The sequence below is a fragment of the Adiantum capillus-veneris genome, chromosome 12, assembly GCF_014529385.1.
Source record: "Adiantum capillus-veneris isolate H3 chromosome 12, ASM1452938v2, whole genome shotgun sequence".
NCBI lineage: Eukaryota > Viridiplantae > Streptophyta > Polypodiopsida > Polypodiales > Pteridaceae > Adiantum > Adiantum capillus-veneris.
In genome coordinates this window covers 81,077,987-81,096,689 of record NC_140942.1, presented here as the reverse complement: position 1 = coordinate 81,096,689, position 18,703 = coordinate 81,077,987, and the positions used below count along the sequence as shown (strand labels likewise).

The 18,703-nt window shown below is 45.6% G+C and overlaps 1 protein-coding gene across 1 annotated transcript in view; it reads right to left on the bottom strand.

The window, feature by feature from the left end:
- Positions 1 to 18,703, bottom strand: part of LOC147446023 (acetyl-coenzyme A synthetase, chloroplastic/glyoxysomal-like) — a 153,000-nt gene that overhangs the window by 114,571 nt on the left and 19,726 nt on the right. Inside the window, exons 2-5 of the mRNA XM_086525347.1 lie at positions 5,775 to 5,982; positions 5,469 to 5,618; positions 5,146 to 5,301; positions 4,672 to 4,794 (exon numbers count right to left, since the gene is read on the bottom strand). Coding sequence (XP_086381473.1) covers positions 4,672 to 4,794; positions 5,146 to 5,301; positions 5,469 to 5,618; positions 5,775 to 5,975 — 630 coding nt within the window. The 5' untranslated portion in view covers positions 5,976 to 5,982. The remainder of the gene's footprint in view (positions 1 to 4,671; positions 4,795 to 5,145; positions 5,302 to 5,468; positions 5,619 to 5,774; positions 5,983 to 18,703) is intronic.

Here is an 18,703-nt window from a genome sequence, read left to right as displayed (position 1 = left end):
TGCTACTCAGGAGACAAGTCCAGGCCAACCTGACAACCCAAGTAGCGAATTGCATCTGAAACCCTCACCTGGCGACCAAGCAGGTGCAGGAGCACTGCCAACCCAAAAAGCAACTGTCTTTCTCCAGTTGATCAATGCACCTGATGCACAACAAAAAACACCTCGAGAGACTGCTCACACCTGTGCAATTGGCCTCAACAAGGCTGAGTCGTCTGCAAACTCAGCATCAAGAAGCTCCTCTGCCCTAATAGGGAGCTCAAGACCACGCAGGCCAACCTGCGTGGAAGTCAAGAATCTGCTCATCGCCTCTAACATAGAACAAAAAGAGGAAGGGGGCAGGAGGGCAGCCTTGTCTAACCAAACGCCTGAGTAGGAAGCGCTCCCCTCGTCCCCCTGCCAAGAGCACTTGACTGTGCGCTCACCTGTAGAGAGCTGACACACCTCTGATCCAAGCATCTGTGATACCCATCCTCTGTAGAGTGCCCTCCATGAAGTCCTAGTAAACTCTTTCGTAAGCCTTCTCAAAGTCGAGAAGGAGTATCACCAAATCCTCTCCTCGGAGACGCGCGAGGGCCGATGCCTCCCAAAAAGTGAAGATGTTGTCAAGGATACCATGCTACTTGACAAAACCTGTCTGAGTCCCATGAATGATGCTCTCTAGAAGTGGTTGGATCCTCAAACTCAAAGCCTTTACTAGAATTTGGTAGGATGAGTTGAGGATGTAATGGGTCGCCATTGCCGAATCTCATCCAAGGAGCCACCCTCCTTGGGGATCAAGTAGATCAAACCCTCACTCATGCTGTCAGGAATCTCACCAGTGTGCAAAACATACTGAAATGCGTTGCACAGATCTGAACTAAGCAAGTGTCAATACTCGAAGAAAAAACTGGGGGTCAAACCATCCTCCCCTGGACAACTGCAACGGGGAAGTGCTCTGAGGGCCTCATGGAGCTTCTCAAGCTGGAGGGGAAGCTCAAGTCTTTGTGGCATCTCCTCGGTAACAAGGCAAGGCATCTGTGCCGAAACCTGCTCTGACTGGGGATCAGCTAACAACAGATGCGGTAGAAGTCAATAGCAACTGCACGCATATCCTCACGCTCGAAAGCAACGGATCCATCGAGTCTCCTCAACTGGCTAACACTGGTGTGCGCATGGTGAGGCCCCACTGTCTCAAAAAACTCCCCAGTAACTTGGTCATCCACCTGGGTCCATAGAGATGCTTGCCGGTGGAAGGCAAACTCGTGGCGCCGCTCCTCAATGCGAGTCAACTCCTGTCTAGCCTACTGAATCTGCTCCTCTAACCATGGATTGTTTGAATGCTGCTCCTGCATCCTCTGCAAGGAAACAATGCCCCATCGAAGACGCTTCTCATCCTCCCTGGTTGCAGCCAAGCAGAGCTGCAGACTCTTGAAGTAAGAAGTAACTAAGCTTTGTCAATCTAGAGGCCACTCTACCAGCAAGGGTGCCCTGCGTGTCCAGATTCTCAGTCAACAGAATCTCTACTCGCTCTCGAAGCTCATGATCCAGCAAGATCCGCTCAAGGATGCGTAGCATCACACCCCCCCTCCTTTGTATGTCTGTCACAGTGAGAATCTCAGGCACATGGTTAGAAAAAGTAGTCCCTGCAAGGATGCAAACTGATCTCCCCAGGTCACATGAGGTCACTAATGTAGAAGCGATCTATCCTAGATAGATTCACTCCTCCAACCCTGGTCAGAGGGGTCCTCCAACATGTTGATGTTCCCCCAACACAACATTGCTCAGCATGCGGCAAAGACTCCACAACCTGAGACCAGAACTCTATCCGTGCACTTGCTACATTGGGCGCGTAAATGTTCAAGAAATGCATGAGGCAACCCTGAACCTACATAGTAATCCATTGAGCTCTGCCTGGTACAATAATACCTCTGCCCACAATGGTCTACTGCAAAGAATCCGCAATAGTCATACATACTCCTCCCTGGATGCCTCCAAGTCCAAATGCAACTGACCAAAACATCTCATAGCAACCACGCAAAATCTAACCACATCGTCTAATGCGGCTCTCACACAAATGATACTTCTATAGCATAAGAATATCAATCTCACCACCCACAAGGCATCACTGAAGCTCCTAATGCAGCCGACCCCTCTTGCGCTGAAACTAGGGTCCTCCTAACCCCTGCACATTCAATGAGATGATCCTCATGGAGTCAGTGAGAGACAACAGATGCTGCAACAGCAGCCAACCTCGCTATCGTTGAGGTCGGTTTGAATGGGGAGTAATCCGCATCCGATCCACCTCTAAACAAGCGCATCTAGAGTGACTTTCCCACCCAGGCCCAAGCCGAGGGTGCAGCACGTAGCGCTATATCCTTTGTCCAAGGATCCTTATGTAAAAATACATAGCAAGGAGGGTTCTGAGTGTCAGCAAACAAATGCACCACAAAGTGCCTGCAACCCGCTGCATCTGGTGGCATCACGCTGAACTTGGCTAGAGGCCAAAGTGTCTGTACCCACCGCTGTATCCAAAGCCTCAATGCCTCGACCTACAAGAAAGAGGATGTGGACTCGAAAGCAACCCTCCTCCAGGTCAGGAGAAGAGTCACCTAGCAATTGTGTGAAGCTATAGTCGAAGAAGTCCCAGCGTCTGCGAATGTCAAAGCTAGTCAAACCTCTAGGGACTGCTACAAAAGGAGAAGTCTCACGTGTCTGCCGAGAGGCGGTCTCTTGATAGTGCTTTCGCTACGAGCCGAGTGGCTTGGGAGGGACAGCCCCAGCTGAGGCTTGCGTCTGAGGAGGAGTGAGGGAGGGGTCGGGAGATGAGGCTGTGGGCCCCACCGGGGAAAGAGGAGAGGCGGGGGTGAATGTGGAGGAGGAGGAGGAGGTGGAGGGAGGCGGAACAATGGCGTCTGAGGAAGGAGGAGGAGGAGGTGGAGGCGGAGGATCTGAAGTGGATGGGGCCTCTTGAGGCGGGTCCTGTTGAAGGGGGTCATAGCAATTCCCTGTCGGAGCAGTGGGGCGAGCCCGTCCCTGTCGGTGTCGGCCAAGCACCTGATGCCAACCGTTAGCTGTCTGATCACTGGTCTCTGTCGAGGTACCAGCTTGTGCGTCTGTGCATCTGGCTGCTGGGCATGCGCAGCCTTGGGAGGCTGCCCATGCGCTGTGGGTCGAGATCTCTTGCGAGAAAAAGCCTTTGTTGAATGGCCCATCTGTCTGCAAATGAAACACTGATTCGGGAGACCAAAATACTCCACTCTGTCTAATCCAACCCCCACTCACCCAAGGCAGCAGCATCACCTTCGGAAGGGAGAGCGTGTCTCGAACAAGAACCCGCACAATAGGTAAACCTGTGACCTTGGCCACAACTGAAGCTGTAGTGCGCGGAGACTCCAGAACTGTCCCAAACATGGAACCAATCCTGGGGAGAAGAGGGAGGTACTCTCGCCTCAGGCCTGGGAAGCATACCAAAATAGGCAAGTCTGCCTCCTCCTCAAGCACATCTGTAGTAGGGTCAAAACCATGATGCCATCGTCTGGAGTAAGCTTGAGCTGCTCGGATGCCGAGTGGGCTCATCGAAATCACCTTACCCATCATCTCTGGGGACTCGAACTCTATCTGGTAGTACCCTCTCCCGAGGAACTGGACAACGGTGATCTTGCCCACATTGGAGAGGAGGCGGGCCTGAAGTAGATCCCGAACCTCGCCCCGGCCGGGCCGAGTGCCAATGATCTTGCAGATGATTGAAGTGGCTTGCAAGCGTTCCACTTCGGCCATCAAGCTCACTTGCTCTTCTCGCGAAAGAGCAAGTCGAAGGGTCGGCTCCGTGGTGTCGGGCGAGGGGGCTTCTGTAGAGTCCCTCTGAGGTGGAGCAAAAGCCGCCATTCTGTGTCTCCTGCTGCTGATAGAAGAGGAGGCGAAGGCGAACGGTAGAGGCGAAGGCGCGAGTGCTGGTGCGCTGAAGACAGTTCACAGGCAAGGGTGGGAGGGGGGGATGATGGCAAGCAGGGGGTGGGGGGGTGGGCTGATGGAGTTGGGGCAGCGGGCTGGACAGCGGCGGGCAGGGCAGCGCGCAGGCGAGGGAGGAGGGGAGAGGTGTGAGCGATGGCGAGGGGGGTTTGCAAGTGCGTGCGCAGGGGGGGCACGAGCAGCAGCGAGCTCTGCCACAGACTTAGCTATCAATACTGGGGGTACTTGCAAATTAGAATAATAGAAATGCTTTTTTTTCCATGGTGCCAGTGGTGCTTATGTACATATTATTTTTTCCGTTGAGAAGCATTCTGTTTTGGAATGTTTCTTTAGTGTTGCAACCACAAAGGGGGTCACTTCTGTGAGATGAAACAAGTTTTGGAGGGATGATATCTTGGCAGTCACTTCCATATCTTGAATCATTGCAGGCTGCTCCAGTACCAGCTCGATTGGCATGTTGCAGTCTCTTCGCTTTCATATTTATTGTAAAACCGATAGTATTTATGTGGCTCTTGTACATTATTACACAGTAATATATACCCATCACAATAATCCGGGAAGGGGGGGAATGAAATGAAATGAAATGTTATATTAACGTCTTCAAAAGGCCAAAACGACCTATGAGACCAAAGTTCAAACTGTTACATACGCAGAGAGAGAGAGAGAGAGAGAGAGAGAGAGAGAGAGAGAGAGAGAGATATGACTCATGGACGTGAAACATACTGAGTGTATGGCTCCAATCCTGGCACATGCAAGCATAGCGCAAGGCAATTCCGGTATCATTGGCATATAAATGCATACTCTGTCACCTTTTGCCACATTTCTGGCCAGAAGGAAATTGGATATCTGACAAAAACAGAAATTCATATTACAACCAAGCAAGAAAAATAACTGTTTTTCCTCACTACAAGCAGAAATGCTATGCATTAAGATATCTTTCTTGTACTTATGGAACAACTCAGTAAGACAAAGACAGAAGGTGGAAATGATGTTTCTTTAGTACAGCTAAGAATTCTTTTCAAAAAAAGTTATCTTGACGAGCTTCATGCACTACTCCTCTACTAGAACGCATATTAGAAACTGCTGTACTGCATAGCAATAGCCACTTAGGAAAGAGAATGAATTTTTTAAGCATCCATATTGGTACTTCACAGAAATTCATTTATGACAAGAGCTGTGGCATTGGCGTGAACCCACCTGACAAGTATAACTGAGCAAGTCCTGGTATGTTAAGCGCATATCCTGGCCCGCATCATTTCCTTCCCAGAGCAAAGCTGGTTGCTCACCTTTCCCAGCAAGAACATGTCGATCGAGTGCATTATAGCATATGTTTGTATATCCTCCTCGAAACCACTGTTACAGAAATAAAAAATAATGCACTATGGAGCATATGTGTACTTACATGCAGCAGAAAAGAATCAAGTCCCAAGTTATTGATACAATCAGATCAAAATAGAAACTACTGAAAAAGCATCCTAATATTTGCTAGGACCCCTTTGGAACCAAAAGAAAAAACTTACCTCCACAAATATGGGACCCCTTTGCACATCAAAATTATACTTGCAAAGTGGTTGACTTGTATTCCAACCTTTCCTCCAATAGAAGTCTTGTGCTAATCTACCCCAAAATGTACTGGGATCTTGGATTGAGTCCATGTACATTCTTGAATACTTCACATGAGCAGAAATACATAGAAATGAGGCTCACTTCACATCAGAAAAGACATCTTGCATATCAGAACTCAATCATAAATGGGTCGTCGTTCGTCCCATCAAGGAAAAATAAGATTAAAATCAACCTCAGATTGGCTGAAAATCTATATTTACCTGCTCTCTTGAGGTGATGCGAGGAGTAAACATAGGATTTCTGGGAATGATAACATAGTCATTACGTTCTTGTTGTGGTGCAGAGGCTTGCCGGCAAGGCACTCCAAAGGAAAGACCAGAAAAGCTAGTATTTCCAGTGTTCAAATGTGACAGAAGGATCTTAAGCCTTGCTTCCGATTTAACACGAGATTGATCGTCCATTTTCCTCCTAAAAAAGGAATCTTTGTGAGTTTTGCAAACAGATGACCAATTAGAAGATAAATCGTAAGCAGAAAATGAACATGGGTCCATCCGTGACCAAGTGCCTTGTCCTTCAAAAAAAAAAAACCAGAGATAGAAGTTCCCAAGGTTGAAGGAGAAGAAATTCAAATGCCTAGTGAGATTTATTTTCATTTAGTACATAAATGCAGCCAGACATATGAAGTATTCTCTCTGTCAATTACTTTGTTCCATCTTTGACTTGGATGACCTCTCCCTTCAGGATTATGAAGTTTACTTTGATTGCTTATAGCAAGTTTCATACCTTATTTTCCTCGTTTTGGGGTTTCCCATCAATAGTTTCACTAAAAATGTGTGTGTGTGTGCGCGCGCCCATGTATTCACATGTATGGTTGCTTGCACGAGCTCAAGCTCCCTTCTTCCCTCCATCTTTTCAACCGGCGTAGTGTGCTGAGGGACTCTAGCTGCAAGAGGGAGGGCAACTAGAAGAGGACTTTCTTTGTTTGGGTGTGGCCAGCTGGTAAGCATTCTTGGCTGTCATGGTGCTGATGGCGTGCTGATTTCACATATAGTCCACTCATAGTGATGAGTCACGTGGTGGGTAGCACTTGTGTCAAGGATCCATGCATCTAATGATGATAAAACACTTTTAGTAGTAGCATTTAACTGGAGAGGAGCATAATAGGTATCACCTGAATAAGTGAACTTGAGCCCTACCAGATCTTTGCTCATGTAGAGTCTCCACTTGCTGGATCTTTGTCACCAAGCCTTTGAGCTGCAAGTTCTCCACACTGAGTGGCTTGGGTGGTAATAAAAGCTCTCTACAAAGAGGGTGGCGAGTAGAAGCATTGATTGCAACTACTTTCAAGGCTCTTCAATCCATAGATCAAGAAGAGCCTATCATGTATCAAGAAACTTGGTAGTGGCTTCATTTTCTTGCATGTTGGTATTTATGAGTCTCTTGATCAGAGAGACTTGGTAAATAAGGTCAGTATGCTTATAGACACGCTCAAGATATTGCCAAATGGCTTCACTCAGGATCAGGGACCGAGCTTGAGATAATATCCCAAAGACGAAGTTGTTTGAGATAGAGCGTTATTCGCAGCTTTCTTGGCTGGTAGTTTGTACCATTAAGCTTATCTATGGTGTGACGGGGCTTGCAAGAGATACCAGAAGCAGATGAGGAAGCATTGTCGGCCATTTCAAGGTTCCAAATTCCTTGGAATGGATGAGATATTCACATCATGCCTTTTGAGGAGTGTGATGTCTTATTCGTAATGCCATGGCATTAAAAGAACCACATTACGATTTGCAATCAAGCTACGAAACTTCATTTCAATACAAAGACAAGGACCATGTTTTGAACATAAAACTCAAAAGGCGAATTCGTTCCCTCTGTATCTTTCTGATTTTGCTTTGATAGTTTCCAAAGTAATAAATTGATTTTTGTCAATCTGAGGCAGGCTGAAGACCTGTTCAGACTATTTCTTTGAAAGTCCAAAAAGGCTTAAAGATCAGACTAATGACCTTGTTCTTGGAAGTCCACCTCCAAACAAATCCCCTTTTCGTGTGAGCAATACAACATGAAGAGATTATGAGTCAAGTCAAGGACTTAAACGGCAAAAGGATTGGTTAGACTGAGTTCTTCATCATTTTGTCCTTTTGGTCTAGAAGAAAGATGGAATGTGTGTTCATTATAGTGCTTTGAACAAGATAGTTATCATAATCTTTTACTAACGCCCCAGATTGATGCCATTTTGGACATGTTGCAAGGCTCTCTTGCTTTAGTAGGATTGATCCCAAAAGAGGATATATCTTATTGAATAGCACTTGGCAATGACGACAAAATTGCTTTCAAAACCACTTTTGGATTGCTTTAATTTTTGGTGATTAATAAGTGCTCTTGTAACATTCAACAGCATGATGTACAAATTCTTCAGAGAATACAGAATATTTGTACTATCTTTTCTAACTAATAAGCTGAGCACATAAAGCATCTGGATCCAGGTTGAGATACACAAGTTGGTTATAAATAGAAAGATGGGTAACGAGGGGGTGTAGAGGGATGCGGTAAAATAGGTGGCAACGGGGATTCTTAGCCCAAGGGCATAGGAGCCCTGGACGAAGTGTCAAAGAAGATGATTTAGGGCTCTGGAGGAATAATGTCACAAACTGCTGAAGTGTCAAAGAAGATGATGTAGAGGCTGTGGAGGAATAATGTCACAAATTGCTGATGTGTCAGGCCACTGAAGACCTAGATGGTTAGGACTCCCTAAGTCTAACCCTAGACAAATTGCAAATCCCAGCTGAGGGACCTAAACCCTAGCAAGAGGAGTAGAAACAGAAGAAGAAGTCCTCCCCAACTTATAAAGTCTTGCCAAGGGACCTAAAACTAAGAAGGGGTTAAGATTAACCCCCGTCCGATGGGGCCTAAAGCCATAAAATAAAGAACACACTCAAAATTGTGTGGAGAATTGATGACATGGTAGTTGTACAATCGCTCCGCGAATTGCGCTGGCTGATGTTGTAATCCCTTCCGGCGAGTGATTTGACGGAAACACAGATATAACCGCAATCTACACACTTGGCAACACTATTAGTACTTCAAAACAACTTTCGAAGAGTAAGAGAAAGAGAGAGATACGACACGAATCAGCGGAATTCCGAGCCCAGACGTGTTGGCCCCAAAGACTGGCGCCCCTTTCGGTATTTCTTTATAATTGATTTTCCAAGGTACAACTCCAAAGGATACAACTCTCTCCGAGAATCTACGTCCAGATGCTCTCTGAGAAGTGGCCCTCAAGGCACTTATAGACTTACAAAGGATGCTCAAAAGTAGAGCCCCAAAAGCACTTGATTTAAAAGCACTTGATTTGAAAGCACTTAATCCTAAAAGCATTCGACTTCCAAAAGCATCTGCACTCGAAAGCTAACGCTAAAAACTGCCAAAAGCTGCCAGCCCAATTTGTGAAAATCCATACAACTATGCCACATCATCAACCAAACGCGGAATTTCGTACGGTAGTGCCACGTGTCAAGTCAGTGCGAATTGCGAACATTCCGTAAGGCAGCCAGCGTGAATTGCGGGGGTCCGTAATGCTACCACATCACTGACTTGTCATATATCCATCTCTTAAAGAACAGTAATCGTCCTCAATTACACCTACAAAACAGAAACACTAGAAACTGCCAAAAGCTACAAACGCAATTTGCGGAATTCCATACAACTATGCCACACCATCAGCCAGCAGCGCCAAACGCGGAATTTCGTATAGTAGTGCCACATGTCAAGTCAGTACGAATTGCGAAAATTCCATACGGCAGCCAGCATGAATTGGAGGGGTCCATAATGCTACCACATCATTGACTTGTCATATACCCGTCTCTTAAAGAAGAGTAATCGTCCTCAATTACACCTACAAAACAGTAAAGAACGGATACTTTCTTCAGTAGACACTGACTCTATGTACTCATGTACTATCATCCACAAGAACATACATTCTCTAATGCAATTCACAAATCACACACTTAGTCACGTTGAACACTGTGTCATCTCATCCGTCCAAAAGTCTTAATGCACCTAGATCCCTGTGTAGCCATCTCATCCCTCCGGAACTTTTGATGCGCTCACCACAGTATCCAATCATCTCATTCATATGGGAATCTTGATGCACTAGAATCTCATTCCATCATTTATCATCACAATTCATTCAAATTTCAAAACAAAATTTGAAATCGGCCCATAGGGCGGTAGACTTTGGCTTTCACCCAAAACTTTACATTACACTTTAGGACATAGAGAAACTTTGCAAATAAAACCTGTAACTGGAATTAACACTTCGGACACACACAGCTTGGAAGCTAGAGCCCTCCAAGCATATGTGGACAACCTGTTGGTCCCAAAGACTGGCGTCCCTTTCGGTATTTCTTTAAAAGGGAACAAAACCTGCGATTTCCTACGAGCTGTCCTGCATAATCCGGGCTGAAAAAGACATATTCTGGCCCAATTTCGCAGCATAACTGTACTAGGAAGCTTCACAGATGAAATCCCAACGCACTAAGTGACTTTCCCGGCACATATGGACACTTCACAAAACCTAGTGAGAATTTGCAGCACGCTGAATTCTCTGTTTTCTGCCCCGAAAATACACCAGATGACCTGCTTCACGATCCCCTCGCTTCCCCAAATCTCCTACGGGTATTAGGGATCCATTAGGGTCAAAACCCTAAACCTGCAAAATACTATAGCAGGCTATAATTTCTTGTTTTGGCCTCCGTTTCTCGAGCCGAACGCATCCATAGCGAGCCCTCATACTCCCAACACCTGTTGGGCTACTTGCCCTTTGAATCGGACAAGGTTTAGAAATCTCTTCGAATTCACCTGTACCTGCGTGGGATTAGCAATTCGCTACTCCAATACCTGGACAAGAGGCTCTTGCATCGGCATACACGCATAAACCCACATAATTGTACATACAGATGAGTATCCCTCTAGTGGGGCATCAGGATTTTGTATTCAAAAGGGGAGAGAGGTGTGCGAGAGCAGAATCATTGCGCTACATAGTGCAAGGGAGAAGGCAAGCTTTCCATTAAAGCTTCAACACCTACACCAACTACTCACACACTCACTGTAAGTCACAATGAGGAAGAAATTTTTGGGACCCTCTCTCAATTTGGGCGTCCCCTCTTGCTGATGCTTCTGGAAAATACATCTGGAGCCCGAGGAATTTGCATACGAAAGCAATTGGGAGCGACAATAGCTCAAGAATGAAGTCGATAACTTTTCAATTCAAGATGAATTTTGTTCCGAGAGAACGTGGCAACTGCTAATTACTCTCATGAGGACGTGGCAACTGCTAACCTTCGTTGTTGGTTTCTTTTCGATGATTTTTTTATTTAACTTTTGGGACCCTCTTTTTGAAGTCACAAATGGCCGGACATTGTGTGGCCAGTGAGCATAAGTTGGTGGGTACTAGGAAATTAACTCAAAAGAGGCTAAGTGGACACATGGCCTGTGTCATCCTCGATTTCACCTGTAAAACAGGTAAAATTCCAAGCAAAAGGTTCACCTCGTTGCTGTCACGTGACACATCCAACCCTATGTGTCCGTGGACAAGCTACAGCAAGATCAGGGTTCAGTTCAGTCAAGTTAGTCTAGAATAGGAAGTGATCTGACACTTTTGTGAGTCTGTTCGCAGACCGTGAATGTCCAGATGCATAGATTAGATGCATATCCTCTGGTTGCACACAGCATGACCATCGGATTCCCATCAGATCCCATCAAGAGCATTTTTCCAATGCATTAAACCTATTTTCCCTATTTTTTGACATTTTTCACTTATTTATTAAGTGACTTTTGTTGGGAACTAGGTAGGGCAATTTTGCTAAGATAATATCTAAGCAAACCAAAGTTAGCACTTTTTGGCAGAAGAGGCAGCAGGAGCACCTTGCTCAACAGGCAACTTCTCAGCAAGACCGACCCCGGGACAACTCTAGCGTTTTCAGCATTGCAGAAGGCCTAGCGTTTTTGCATCAAATCAGCCAACGTCTTTGCACTTGTAGATTCACGGCGACACTAGATAGCAGATCAGCCCTAGCGTTAGCAAATTCCCCCATAACAGCAAATCAGCCCTAGCGTTAGTAGATTTCAACCGCAGAACCCCAAATCAGCCTAGCGTTTTTGGATTAGCCAGAGACCTAGCGTTTTTGCAGATCTTCGCGACAGAAGCAGCAGTAGCACCAACGTTTTCAGTTTCAGCAGTCAGACTCCACAGTAGAACCCCCAAACCTCGCAGATATCACCTTCCCGCAAGCAGTAGATCCTTGTCGCACGGTCAGATCCCGCGAAGTTTGCAGATTCAGCCCGGAAAACGCAGATTTCAGCATCTGCGTTTTCAGCGCGTCGTCGTCGCATCGTCATCATCGACATCGTCATCAACATAGAGTCAGAATTCAGCAGATAAAGATTTGCAGATTTCAGCCATTAGCAGTTTCAGATTTCATCCCGTCTCGTCGTCGTCCTCATCGTCCTCGACATAGTCAGCAAGTCCAAAGCATTGTAGAGATTTGCGCAATCATAAGTAAACCGCTCTCACCATAGAGAGTGGGGCCTTCGGAGGAGGGTTTTACAACATCTCCGGTGTCGTATTCTCTTCTCTATCTCTCAGTCTCATGCACCTTCATGCACAGTGTCCATTCAGTTTGTTTGTGTCCATTGCACTCTCTCATTAAAGGACGGAAGGCTCTCCCTTCCGTAAGTAAAAAGGAACCTTGAGCACAGTTCGGAGCACTCATCTTGAGCAAAATTCAACATTCATTCCGCTGCACCTTACATCGGTATCAGAGCTTTGGCAATGTTCTGTATCACTCAAGGAAATTTTTTTTGCTTGTTGCGGTCACACGTAACCCAATTCCTCTTGGGCGTGTCGATTCCTAATCGTGTTTTTGAAGAGTGACGGGAAACCCAAGAAAGAAGGGCTTGTCCAGCCTCCCCTTGTGCCTCTTTTCACTCATTGAGAGCGGACCGTGCACTTAGCGGCCGGCCAATCGACATGAGGTGGGAAAAAGCAACCTTGGTGTGAGCGCAAGGCCGCCAAGGGGTGCGCCCGCAGAAAAGAGAAGAACTCGGGTGAAGAGAAGATCCTTCTCTAACACAGATTGCAAGCGAAAGAAGAACCTCAAGAACTCAAGACCCCCAAGAACCCAAGTTCCTTGTGAACTTAAGAACCCAAGACCACAAGAACCCACGACTTCAGTGGATGGTCATCACTCAAGGCGGAATGGATACTTCACTTGGATGTGATGAGCATGAGAGAGGCGAAGAAGAATTTTCCCCACCAAGAGGTTTTTCCGACCCTCCCCCTTCCCCATCTACGTCAAGGATTGCACTAACTCCTATAGAGGCTTTGGACCATATGTTTATGGAAAGGAAGTTAGAACACGAAGCAAGACAAGCAGAAAGAATGGCAGAATTTGATCGTGAATGCAAAGAAAGAAAAGCAGAAAGAAAGGCAGCCATAGAGCGTGAGCATGAACAAGCGCGACACATGCAAGAGTTGTTGCGACTCTTTTCTCAAGTGCAGACGCACTTTGCACAGAATCAAGAAAAGGAGACTCTCTCAGTCTCTGCTTCTCCAAAGCAAGACACACATGATTTGCATGATAATGATAAGCATGAAGAATTGCATGACAATGACAAGCATGATGATTTGCATGATCAAGATGTGATTTCTCACGAGCATGATGATTTGCATGAAGATGATATGATTGTTCACAAGGATGATGTGTTAGTTGATACTTTTTCTAGTGCAGCTAACCTCATTGCACATTCAATCAATCACGAAGAACCGATCTTGGCTCTCAAGTCGAGGCCCACAGAACTCCCACAGGAAGGTTTGATCAACCACGAAGAATCGATCTTGGCTCTCGAGCCTAGGTCCAAAGAACCCTCATAGGAAGTATTATGTGTTCGCATGATTAGTCAGCATGCATTGTACGAGTGTTTCATTCGTGATCGTTTCCTATATTTTGATCAGCGTCTTTATGTGATCCCTTTTCATAGGCATGAAATATTGTACGTTGAGCATGTTTCACTCATGAATGAGTACGGATGTATGCGGATTATTCATGAAAAACTGAAAAGTATGCATTCAAGGAAGTCACATTCCATGTCTCTTCCTTGGTATGACACAGTTGTAGAAAGAGCACATGAAAGTATGAGCACCAAGCATGGGCATTTCTGTTGTGAATTGCCACAGTTGATTGATTTAGATCAGAAAGAAAAGATTCGATCTCATTGTTTGCATGTCTTGGATGAACGGGTTGGCACTCCGTCTATTTGTTCATCTACATTGCATGCACAGTCTTTTGAGAAGACGAGATTTTTTCCAATCACTTTACATGGAATAGGTATGTTCATGGTTTTGTGTTGGAAGTGGTTTCAGGAATTTTCAGCCATGGAGATTCTTGAAGAAGGAAGAAGCATGACTCTAGACGAAGTTGAAGCATTGAAGGAGCCACAGAAGACTATCGCTTTAGACGCGGCCCATAGAAGCAAGCATTGCAGACCTTTATGAAGTTCAAGTATCGCATGGCCCACGCATCCGAGTGGGCCGGCGAAGAGTCCTTTCGAGGAGTCCAGATGTTATTGGAGATCTCCCTCGACGCCATACAGTTCGGTACCAGTACCTCACTTTGAAAAGGAGGGGATGTCACGTGACACATCCAACCCTACGTGTCCATGGACAAGCTACAGCATGATCAGGGTTCAGTTCAGTCAAGTCAGTCTAGAATAGGAAGTGATCTAACACTTTTGTGAGTCTGTTCGTAGACCGTGCATGTCCAGACACTTAAATTAGATGCATATCCTCTAGTTGCATCTAATTTAAATAGCATGACCATCAGATTCCCATCAGATCCCATCAAGAGCATTTTTCCAGTGCATTAAACCTATTTTCCCTATTTTTTGACATTTTTCACTTATTTATTAATTGACTTTTGTTGGGAACTAGGTAGGGCAATTTTGCTAAGATAATATATAAGCAAACCAAAGTAAGCACTTTCTGGCAGAAGAGGCAGCAGGAGCACCTTGCTCAACAGGCAACTTCTCAGCAAGACCGACCCCGCGACAACTCTAGCGTTTTCAGCATTGCAAAAGGCCTAGCGTTTTTGCATCAGATCAGCCAGCATTTTTGCACTTGCAGATTCACGGTGACACTAGATAGTAGATCAGCCCTAGCGTTAGCAAATTCCCCCACAACAGCAAATCAGCCCTAGCGTTAGCAGATTTCCACTGCAGAACCCCAAATCAGCCTAGCGTTTTTGGATTAGCCAGAGACCTAGCGTTTTTGTAGATCTTCGCGACAGAAGCAGCAGTAGCACCAGCGTTTTCAATGTCAACAGTCAGACTCCGCAGTAGAAACCCCAAACCTCGCAAATATCACCTTCCCGCAAGCAGCAGATCCTCGCCGCACGACCAGATCCCGCGAAGTTTGCAGATTCAGCCCGGAAAATGCAGATTTCAGCATCTGCGTTTTCAGCGCATCGTCGTCGCATCATCGTCATCGACTTCATCACCAACATAGAGTCAGAATTCAGCAGATAAAGATTTGCAGATTTCAGCCATTAGCAGTTTCAGATTTCATCCCGTCTCGTCGTCGTCCTTATCGTCCTCGACATCGTCGGCAAGTCCAAAGCATTATAGGGATTTGTGTAATCATAAATAGACCGCTCTCGCCATAGAGAGTGGGGCCTTCGAAGGAGGGTTTTACAACATCTCCGGTGTCGTATTCTCTTCTCTATCTCTCAGTCTCATTCACCTTCACGCACAGTGTCCATTCACTTTGTTTGTGTCCATTGCACTCTCTCATTAAAGAACGGAAGGCTCTCACTTCCGTAAGTAAAAAGGAACCTTGAGCACACTTCGGAGCACTCATCAGCAAAGTTCAACATTCATTTCCGCTCCACCTTACAGTTGCAAAGAGTGAATGTTCAACTCCATGCTTCCAAATGCTTTCATATGCATGTTTCTTGCTCCTATTACTTGCTATGTGCACACAAATAACAAGATCTTCCATTTCACATGTGCTGAAATTTTCTACGGAAACCCTATTTTTTTGCTGAAAACCCTAATTTTCCAAAGTGGCCAGATAAAACTCCGTTTGCGTCAATGCATAGAGCTTGTCGAGAGGATCAACTTTGTCTTCTGTTGCATATCAAAATTCTGAAGCATTGAAGAAAAATTTAGAGGTCTCTGCAACAAAGAAAAACATCAAAAGGCATATTTTTGTGCTTTTTAGGGCAAAAGCGAACCCTTCTCTCTTCTTCTCCTCGTTCTCTTCTCCTTTCTTATTCATCCCAGTCCACAGCTTCCATCCGTAGGTTCGTGTAGGATCAATTACTCTCCTAAAAAAGGAAAAGTGAAGAAGTTTTCTATAGAATCTCCATGTCCTCCATCCATCCTGTTAGGATTGTGCTTTGATTTGTAGAGGGCAAGGAAGCAAACTAAGCTCCCATACCACTGTAATCCTTTCCAATGAGTGATCGGACGGAAACACAGAGATAACCGCAATCTACACACTTGGTAACATTTTTAGTACATCAAAACAACTTTAAAACAGTAAGAGAAAGAGAGAGAGAGAGAGAGAGAGAGAGAGAGAGAGAGAGAGAGAGAGACGACAGGACTCGACGGAATTGCCAGCCCAGACTTGTTGGCCACAAAGACTGGTGTCCCTTTCGGTATTTCTTTATTATTGATTCACCAAGTTACAGCTCTAGAGGGTCCAACTCTCTTCGAGACTGCGCCCAGATGCTCTCTAAGAAGTGGCCCTCTAGACACTTACAAACTTACAAGGGAAGCACTTGATTTAAAAGCACTTAATCCTAAAAGCATTCAACTTTCAAAAGCATCTGCACTCAAAAGCTAATACTAGAAACTGTCAAAAGCTCCTAGCGGGATTTGCGAAAATCTGTACAGATGTACCACGTCATTAGCCAGCAGCACCAAATGTAGAATTCTGTATGGCAATGCCACATGTCAAGTCGGCGCGAATTGTGGAAATTGCGTAAGGGAGCCAGCATGAATTCCGAGGGTCCATAATGCTGCCACATCACTAACTTGTCACAGATGGTGACATGGCAACGCTATACGGACAGCGCTCTGGACAATAGCTTTTCCAGATGCTTTTAAGAACATGTTACTTCTCATGTAACTGCTTTTGGATGCGCCTAGGGCCTTTAAATATAAACTGTGGGCTCTCTCTCTAGCATTCTACCTACAAGATATGCAGAGCAAAGACAAGTGTTGTATCTCATTGAAGCAATATAAAGAAATGCCAAAAGGGGTGCCACAGTTTGGGGCCAGTGCACTCTGGGAGTGGAACTACGCCACTCTGTGTCTCCCGTGAAGGAAGAGCAAGCGGGAGAAGGATGTATTGTTGCTTTGTGGATTTTCGGAAAGCTTTTGATACAGTACCAAGGGCCAGATTGATGCGCAGAATGCAAGAGTTAGGGGTCCCCAAAGAGATTATCTGGGGGATCATGGCCTTATACGGGTCAGTAACTGGTTATGTACGTACTCCAGAAGGGGATTCCGACATTGTTCATTCCACCATTGGAGTAAAGCAGGGATGCTTACTGTCCCCTACTTTATTTGGTATGTATATAGATGAGGTATCAGATTACATTGATAGAGAGGGTGACAGAGGTGCTCAACTTGCAGGGTCATGGATCCCTCTGTTGTTGTATGCAGATGATATTGTATTGATAGCAGAATCACCAGATAGAATGCAGAGGCAGTTAGATGCATTACATAAATTCGCGGAGGACAGCGGACTGTCGGTAAATTTGGGTAAAACCTAAGTTATGGTGTTTAACACCACACCGCAGTGGGTTAGGAGATCGGCACCTACATTTGCATATGGCCAGGATACAGTAGAGTACACAAATGCATACACATACCTTGGTGTGGTATTTACAGGACCGAAGTTTACTCTTAAGAAAGCAGCGGATGCTAGATTGTCCTGAGCCTCTGTGGCCTTGGGAGGGTTGGAGAGGATGTGTTCACAACTGCAGTTTCAGGAACCACGAACAAAACTTTGGCTCTTTGATACTGTGGTGGCTTCGGCTATGCTTTATGGGGTCCAGATTTGGGGACCATCTGTGGATCAGGATAATTGGAAGTCAATGGAGAGACCTTTGGTATCTATGATTTCCCGAATGATTAGAGCCAAGGCCTCCGTACCACACGCGATTACCCGAGCGGAACTAGCTACCCCTCATATAGAAATTGAAGCTCTTACCAGATCAGTGTCCTTTATACATGGTTTATGGGATACAAATAATTGCCAATATACTAGATTGGCCCTCGAATCCTCTCGACAATTAGCAATGAAAGGAGATACATCATGCTGGTATGCGCAACTGTCCTCGTGGTTTCAGAGACACGGGTTCAGTATGGAAAGATTACCCCCCTTCCAATACTCTCTTGAGGCTCCATCATTGGCAATCACACGAACGGAGATTAATAAAATCATCCGCCAAGATCTTATACAGTTGGACACTAAGAGGACATGGGTAGACCCTACACAAGCATTGGGCACGAAGATGGCCGACTACAAAGAAAACTTCCTACAGCTATCCAAAGATGGTTTTGTGATTCGCCCGAGCTACATGGAGACCCACCTGTCTCATGGTTTGAGATGTGCTATTGGTCAGATTCGTACATCCTCACACCAGCTGGAAATTGAATTTGGCAGATTTAGGGGAATCCCACCTGAGAGCAAAATTTGCAAGTTATGCGGAATGGAGCCGGAGACAGAATTACACTACATATGCCATTGCACCATATACTATGAGATACATGGGCATTTCCATTGCCTATTTAAAGAAGGCTTTGGACCTCTAGATAGATTCATGCAATACCAAGATCAAAGGTGCTTAGGCCTGTACCTACTGGAACTACATCGGCACAGGGATAATCTAATGAGAAGACAAAGAGCACTACAGCCTCAGAGGCAAATCACAGATTTCTTCGGATCGAGAGAAGCAAGAATGGAAGGAGAAGCAAGAGGCCAGCAGCGAGCACGAAGGAGTACCCACATTCATACCAAAGGCAACCTCATTGACAGGGCGATTGAGCTTAGGAAATCGAGACCACCACGACCAAGATGCAGAAGTACACTTCACCGGAGGAGACTACAACAAAGGATTAG